This window comes from Propithecus coquereli, unplaced genomic scaffold (genome assembly GCF_000956105.1).
Source record: "Propithecus coquereli isolate 6110/MARCELLA unplaced genomic scaffold, Pcoq_1.0 Scaffold442, whole genome shotgun sequence".
NCBI classification, from domain to species: Eukaryota; Metazoa; Chordata; class Mammalia; order Primates; family Indriidae; genus Propithecus; species Propithecus coquereli.
The window spans coordinates 1,114,160-1,122,562 of NW_012150197.1; the positions used below are offsets into that span (position 1 = coordinate 1,114,160).

Consider the following 8,403-nt stretch of genomic DNA (forward strand, 5'->3'; position numbering starts at 1 on the left):
TTTAAAAAGGCCCAACTTAGGATGCCTCTTTGTTTTGGAGGTTTAGATCTTGAAAGCTGAAATATGAATTTATGGCCATCTAGGTTTTTTCTTTAACCAAAATGTCTATACTCTTATGATTAAAGGAGTTAATTGGCAAAAATAAGCTACGAAAACTTGGAGGAATTCACTTTTGCTTTTAAGTATAAAGTCTTCATGCTTTGAAATCCTGATTGTACGAAGAGAAGGAGATTTACGTGATTTTTCTTGTGATTTTGTTTTACAGCATCTCAGAGTCACGGTCCCCTCCAGAAGGAGACACGACCCTCTTTTTGTCTCGACTGAGCACCATTTGGAAAGGATTCATTAACATGCAGAGCGTAGCGAAATTTGTCACTAAGGCGTATCCTGTCTCTGGGTGTTTTGATTACCTCAGTGAGGTTAGAACCAAGAAAGTGTGTGTGTGTCTGCATCTTTCACAGCAGTTTCTGTGCTAGAGTCGAGCGCCTGGCGCTCTTGCAGTTGACAATCTGGGTGTGAAAAGCGCCTCTAAAGGCAAAGTAGAGATGGCTGTGGAGAGGAGTTGGCAGAGCGAGCAGATAGGACAGGGACAGAGTTTGAACCTGAAATCAGGCATCTCAGTTACCTGTCAGCTTGGCATTTATGAGATGTGTGTGCACCCAGCCACCAGCACGGCCAGGGACGTGTGCCCTGCCTCAGGAGGGGGCTGGCATGCTAACCCCATGGCAGATCTCTTATTTTTCAAGATTAACAAAAACAGCACTAGCATTTATGACCTTAGTGCAAGGAGTCACCCTGGCGAATGTGGTTGTTGTTATGCGTGTGTGTGCGTAAACGATAACGTGGAAATGTTGGGCAGCGGTTTCTGAATGTAATCTTGTTTGGCAGAAGATGTCATACCACCCTTGGTTTTGGTAACTCATAGTCCTGGATGGTAGTTAACCAATCAACATTTAATACACTCGTTAGCATTTTCTTTGGAATAGTTGTGGCTTTCTTGAATCTTGAGTTATTTGGCACCTTGAAATTACTGCATTAATCTATTTGTGAATACTATAATTTCACCAGTTACTTACTCAAAGTACTTTTTGTTTAGGATTTGCCCGACACAATTCACATTGGTGGGAGGATCGCACCGAAGACGGTTTGGGATTATGTTGGCAAACTCAAGTCTTCTGTGTCTAAGGTATCTGCTTACAGTATAAACTCTGCAACAGTAGAAGATGGTGTATATTTAAATACATTTTTATTTAACCTCTCATTGTGATGGGTGAACGCTTGAAATGTTAGCCTACAACTTATTAGGTATTTCCAGGTAAATGTTAAAAATTAAGTTTAGGCTGGGTGCAGTCGCTCATACCTATAATCCTAGCACTCTGGGAAGCTGAGGTGGGAGGATCGCTTGAGGTCAGGAGTTTGAGACCAGCCTGAGCAAGAGGGAGACCCCCGTTTCTACTAAAAATAGAAAAAATTAGCCAGACGTCATGATGTGTGCCTGTAGTCCCAGCTACTTGGGAGGCTGAGGCAGAAGGATCGCTTGAGCCCAGGACTTTGAGGTTGCCGTGAGCTACGATGATGCCACTGCACTCCACCTGGGGTGACAGAGGGAGACTCAAAAACAAAAATTTAAGTTTATATAGTTACATTACTATTTGAGGATGTATTTAACTTGGGTAACGCAGTGATGGAAGTTTGTTCTGATTTATTGTAATAATGTAAATGCAGTTAAATTTCAGTAAGAAGTATATAAGCTTCATTTCTTTGTTTTTTTGTGATCAAAGGAGCAGGAGGTAGGACTTCAGGAATGAGCAGGCAGAGTGCACAGCCTGGGCTTGTGAATGGGCTTTGGTTTTGTGGGACCCCTGGAATTCAGCTGCAGCTGTGTGCGTGTGTTAGTGTCGTTGAGGAGGCTCTGTCATTGTCATCAGGTCCACAGAGGGCTCGGCCCTCCCGCGTGGAGGTGCAAGATAGCCCTGCAGGTCGCAGCCTCCACACCGTGACCTCAGGCATCAGTGGAGCAAAAGCCTGCTCTGCCCCACGCCGCTAAGCGTGCACTTCACGTGGGTCCTCCCTGATACACGAACTCAAGTGGTGGCTGGCATGAAAGTAATTGTGAAGGATTTCCTGTGGAAACCAGGATTTGGATCGGGCAGTGTGGTGATCAAGCCTGTGTTTTCTTTACCACATTATTTTAACATGTGGGACAACAGGATTGTGGAAAGCAGATTGAGAATTGCGAAAATCTCCCATTTCAGACTGTGACTTTGAGGTTTGGGTACAGAATTGGAAGTGGGTGCTTTTCTCGAGGGGCCGCGGGTAAATGCTCTCCCCACCCTGTCTGTGTTCCAGGAGCTGTGCCTGATCCGCTTTCACCCCGCGACAGAGGAAGAGGAGGTTGCCTATATCTCTCTCTACTCCTATTTTAGCAGCCGTGGCCGTTTTGGCGTTGTAGCTAATAACAACAGGCACATCAAGGACCTCTACTTGATTCCACTGAGTGCCAAGGACCCTATTCCATCCAAACTCTTGCCCTTTGAGGGACCAGGTAAGCAGCGACTTTCTGGGTGATGAGTAGGCACTCCTGCTACCTTACACAGCTCCCCACTGAGGTGGCTCTGCCGCTCGCTTAAACCGTGGCTTTGCTAGATCAGGAATTAGGAGTACAAATGGAGCAGTGTCTAGCAAAAGAACTCATCTTCCAGGGATAGGAACGTGTCACTAGAAATGCCCCTAATAGCAAAAATCGTCTTAGAAAAGTTTTATGGAGAGGGAAAGAACCCGCAGCTTCCACACGGCCTGTCCTGGCCTCAGACCAGTGGACGCTGGGATGCCCAGGAGGCTGAAGGTGAGTGGGAGAGGAAAGGTAACACTTGCTGTGGGCTTCCGGGCCGCGTTCTTCACTCTAGATGGGGTTCTTGTTGTTACTCCTCAGCTCGGGAATGAGCACGTTTCCTTCTGAGGTCATTTCTCTAACAGGGATTAATTTCTAGAAGATACAGAAAATAGTGACATAGAAAAATATTGTTAGAAATAATTTTAAATCTACAGCTCAAATTTTAATAAGTCCATTTGTCTTTGGCAAACTTTGTGTTTGCTCATTCTTAGAAAGTACTGCGTTTAAAGGATTATTTACAAACAACCTAAGAAATATCTCATATTTGTCAAGGGTTGAGAGTGAATCTGGGAGGGTGTGGTCTGTTAGTGTCCAGCTCTTTCCCAGCCCCGTAGAAGTTTCTGTGACTTCGGTTAGGGAACTGGCATCAGATGCCTAAATGGAAGTGTCTCCTTGGCCATGAAGTCCCCAGAGGACTGGTATTGTCCGAAGGCTGATGTGTGGACACGTGCCACAGAGGCAGCAGCCAGCGCCTGAAATGACATGTGCCGCCCAGACCCTGCACCTCAGTGTCCCTTGTCCCCTCGCCAGGCCTCGGCGCATGCCCCTGCCACAGCCACTCCACCTCCCCGGTGCAGTCCTATCTCCCCAAGCACAGCCCACGTCCGATTCTTACTTAACACTTGGTGTGGGTGTGGCTTGTGCCTGCTTCTTGGAATTATGGGCCCGTAAAGGCGTTGCTGACATCAATAATTCCAGGGTTCAATGTTTGCTGGCATGATACATTAAATTATTTAATGCCAAATGCATTTTAAAAGCAAAGTGCTTTAGTGTGTCCTCTCAAGTCCTACTTGGGGGAAAGAGATGCCACCCAGTGGGTGGCAGAAAGAACCTTGGAGGTTCTTGGTGACAGCTGTGTGAAGAGCTCTGGCCGGCCCCGTGTGACCAGGGAGAGGATGTGTCCAGTTCTCCTGGAGGTGAAGACCCAGAAGCTGACCTCCCAGAGCCCCGCGCAGATCGTCCGGTCAGTCGCGAGCGTGAAAGCTTGTGTGTAGGAGCTAACGTGAGCGTACGCTGCCCTGCGTCCTGGAGACACTGCGGTGCCAGATAGCACCTTCCTCTCCGGGGCAAGAGAGCACTTTCTGTTTATAGGATGTGAATGAGTAGGTCCTGAGCCTCCCTTTTTGAAAACATTAAAGCAGTATTTCCTCCCTGCGCCCTCCCCTTCCTGCCCCTCCACGTCAGTGTCGGGTCGTGGGGGTAGGCCAGACCTGGGGCTGCAGCGGGGCCTTGGGGTGTCCCTGCCGTGCACAGGAATGGAAGGAGGCTCCAACAGCAGCCAGGGAAGGGGTCAGGGGAGGCCTGTGAGGCGCAGCCCAAGGCACAGAGGGAGGGGACAGGCCTCATTGGCGCTGCCAGGAGGGCCCTGGGCCCAGCACAGCCAGGCTGGTGGAGGCACTTTCCTCGTTGCTGAGTGTGATGGGCGCTGACCACCTAGACTCAGCCCAGTGACTGGCTGAGTGAATGTCACACTCACCCACCACGACACTTGCTGAGGCCGTGACACTGCCTAATAGGGACACAAAAAAGACCCACAGACTTTTGTCCACAATGAACAATGTGCCTTGGTACAGTAAAATAGGACAAAGGAATTTAGAAAGGTAACAGTCCATGAGATTTTGTCTGAACACTTCTAAAAACTTTTTTTAACTTAAAGACTTTAGTATGATATTTCTTTATTCTGCTGATACCATTGTTGACATTAGTGCGTATGTGTGATCTTTTACACGGTTGCGTGGAGTTAAACGGCCTCCACCAGGCCGGGTAGCTACCCGAGCTGCCTCACATTGGTGGTTTGACTTGGTGTTTTCTAGATACAAATGCACAGGTGTGTGTCCTGGTTTCGAGTGTGTAGTGTGTGTATATGTGTGTGCGTGTGCATGCGTGTGTGTGTGAGAGAGAGAGAGAGAGAGAAAAAGAGAGAGAGAGAGAGAGAGAGGAGAGCCTGGGCACTGGAACCTTTCTCCCGTCTCAGCGGTCCTTGCCCTCCTGGAGTTAGTCTCTGCCCAGAAGCCTTTGGACAGCACCGGCTCCGTCTCAGGCTGGCAGCAGAGTCTTCTCAGCAGGGCCGCGGTTGGGTGTGGGCATGTGCCGCACACACAGCCCGCACTCCGGGCAGCGGCGCCCGCACTGCCTGAGGTCGCATACCAGGCCGTCACCCCTCGGTCCTTTGCAGGGCACACAGCTCGGGCCTGAGGGAGAGCTGGGGCCCCCACCAGAGGAGCCCGGTCTGCGCCAGTGCTCGGGTGGCAGGTCCAGCCTGGCCACTGGGGTTGTTGCACAAGAGAGTGACCCTCACGCATGTGCCTTGCTTTGTGGCGCAGAGCTACGGTGTCCTCACCTGAACTTTGGAACTGAGTGGGTTTTGACAGCATAGCAGCCCCGCCCCCGGTGCCCGCTGCTCACACCTGAGAAGCAGGTGAAGACACTGGAGGTGCTGAGCCGTGCCCTCTTCTCAGGTGAGCTGTAGGGACAGTGAACACGTGGACCTGCGCCCACCGAGCTGCTCAGGCCCCACACGCAGTTCTCAGGCTGCGTTTCAGAGCACGGCCAGAGCCCAGATCTCCCTGAGGACACTTTGTCCTATATGTTTTTGTTTTGTCCGCGAAAGTGCTGGGTTGTCTTGTTCTGTCACACGGTGGCATTTTTAGTAGCATAGTGTTACTTGGAAGGATACTGGAAGCCTGGGTCCCTCTAAGCCAGCTGACCCCTTTTCCACTCAGATGTTGGGTCAGCCCAGCTCCCGTGACACTGCCAGGGTCCCCGCACGGGGCTTGGGGTCGCAAGTCTCTGCATGGAAGAAAGATAAGTCAGGTTGGAAGCTCATCTTGTGGGGTTCTGTATGTGACCCTGATAGGACTGGACCTGAGACCAAGACGCCCACACTAGTGACAGCCACAGGCCACCCATTACTCTGAATCGATGGGACCTGGAGTCTGAATCTGAAATGCCTGTTCAGTGGCTGCAGGGGCACAGAACACGGGCGTGCGGTCTGCCTCTGCCCCAGTAAAGGGCGGGAGGAAGCAGCGCCCTTTTTAGGTGCTCTAATGGAAAGAGTCTTTTTCTCTGAATCTTTCTACACTGCAAAGCACTGGGAGGAATGTTTGAATCTGTAGTGTCTTTGTGTTCACTTTTAACTGCTTTCTAAATTAGCTCGAAAACTTAGACTTCAAATATTGTCAGGTAAGCATTTCTTCAGTTTTTGTGTGTGTATGTATCGATAGCTTTGCACAGAGATTGTAATCAAAGTCAAATACAGCATCGAATGGAATGTACTACTTTCTCTTCCTACATCAATAAAAACATTTCATGGAAACTGGTCATTGTTTGTTTGAATTAGAACCATTTGGTAGCTCTCCTGTCCTAGGTCTACCTTTGCTTTTCATAAGCCACCGTGACGCACCCAGCCCCAGACGCCCACGTAGTAGTTGCTGGATGGTGCAGCACAGCAGGGGGTGGGCAGGCCGCTGCCTGGGGCGTTTCCTGGCACCCAGCATCTGGGAGAAGGTGGACGCACGCTCCTCTTAGCCAAAATGTGCACCGGGCCCAGTGGCTTCTTGTAGGTCTTAGGGGTTCAAAACTGGAGAGCGGGCGGGTCTGCGTGAGTGTGAGTGTGAGTGTGGGTTGGACGAGGTGTGCTGCTCCCTGTATCTGCCACGTCTCTGTCCAAGTCATACTTAAGACTCTTGTTTATTAACTTCCACAGTTTCTGTTCAGCAGGTGTGAAAATTTTGTTCTGACAGATTCAGACCATAGGAGGGTTTTCGTTTTAAATAGTGAATAGTAGAACGTGCCAGATAGATTTAGGATAAAGGAATCATTTTGGCTGCCTTGGGGTTAGGAGGAGTCAGATTTCGGGGGTTTATTCTCTGGAAGGAGCATCGTGCAGTCCCCAGCTCCCGAGGCTGCCCCACCCCTCAGCAGGTGCCTCCACTCAGCGCCCTGCCACTGACACCCTGGACACGAGCTAGTTTTGGTCTCGTCCCGGAGATTAATTGGCACCCAGCTTTTCAAGTACACTCCTTGTCTTTGCTTCTTGGTTTCTTTTCCTGTACGTGTGCACTTGTGACCACTGAGTGAGGCCAGACCCTTCCCCGTGAAGCCTTGACACAGACGTGGAGCTGGAAAGGCTGCTTTCGTCCCCACTGCCATTCGGAAGAAAAGCATCCGTCACCCTCTGGCGCTGTGGAGGGTGTCGGGCAGGGCGCCTCGGTGCCTGTGTTCCCAGGCTGAGCGCCCCTGTGGGCGTGGAGGACGGCAGCTAGTGTTTCCACGTCCCTCCCGCACTGCTCAGTGTCCCCCACTTTACGAACATGGGCCACAGCAGCCCTCAGGAGGGAGGTGGGTGAGGAGGCGTCCTTGCTCCCAGCACCGTCCAGCTGGTGCCTGGTCGCGCTGCAGCCTCTCGCGACACAGGCCGCACCGCGGGCGCCAGCGCACCTCACAGCTGCCGGGACGTGACACACCCTCTGCTGCCCCCCGCCCCGGGTGAGGGGCGCCATTAAGGGCTCGTTGGCCTGGCCTGGCCACGCGGAGCATAGCTAAGCTTGGGGCTCTCCTCTCCGTCTGTGCTTCCTCCATGAATGTCATTTCCAAGCGTTAGTTGTGCTTCATTCACACAGTCATGCAACCACAGCAGACGTGGTCAGAGGGTAAAGTTTGTTTCAAAGCAGGGGTATCCATTTTGGGGCAGCCTGATTTAAATTTAAAATCTTGGGGAGAAATAGTGGGGAACTTCAGAACTGACATCTGATTGGCTTTTTCTGTCACCGGCATATGCACAGGAGACCGTCAAGAGCTGGAAGCATTTAAAAATGCTGGCTGCGCGGTAGCTGCCACTCTAGATAGCTGCGGTTTTCAAAACCAACATAAATACCAGTAACTGAGCATTAGCCTTCCCTGCGAGGGGTGTGACAACAAAGGTCAAAGATTAAAGATTCTTGCCAGGGCCGAGATATACGAATTTATAGATAAGCGTGTTAGGCCATTACAAGTTCTTGTTGGAATGGTGTGTGTCACCAGGCCGGGGCCCCTGTCCTCCTGAGGTTAGCACAGCGATTGGCCCCTTACAGGAAGTTTATTAACCTGGAACTTGGTTCGCGCCCCCTCCCTCAGGCCTGTGGACGTTAGCATCTCCCTCAGTGGGTGGCACGTCCCCGTTGCTAGGACCAGCCCCTGCCGTCCACTGCTCCCAAGGCCAGCCTGGTGTGAGGTTCTGCCGGGAGAGAGCCGGCGGACAGCTGCCTGTACAACTCCGCTCGCGTGTCAGCGTGTCCCCCACCTGTGCCCAGCAAGCTCTGGGGCCATTGTCAACAGACACATTTGGTCCAGAAAGGCCGTAATAGCCAGTTTAACAATTGACCATACCCAAGTTGAATAAGCAGCAAAGTATTCAGTAAACAAATAGCTACCGTGATGAGAAGTGCTATTTTAAATCAAAATATTCTTAATTCAAGCCGGGCGCGGTGGCTCACGCCTGTAATCCTAGCTTTCCGGGAGGCCAAGGCGGG

General features: G+C 51.0%; 1 protein-coding gene across 3 annotated transcripts in view; it reads left to right on the top strand.

Annotated features, from left to right (window-relative positions):
* The window catches only part of DIDO1 (death inducer-obliterator 1), a 55,529-nt gene that overhangs the window by 40,808 nt on the left and 6,318 nt on the right, over nt 1-8,403 (top strand). For all 3 annotated transcript variants that reach the window (XM_012654635.1, XM_012654633.1, XM_012654634.1), the window contains exons 14-16: nt 266-419; nt 1,097-1,186; nt 2,350-2,545. In XM_012654635.1, the coding sequence (XP_012510089.1) occupies nt 266-419; nt 1,097-1,186; nt 2,350-2,545 (440 nt within the window). The remainder of the gene's footprint in view (nt 1-265; nt 420-1,096; nt 1,187-2,349; nt 2,546-8,403) is intronic.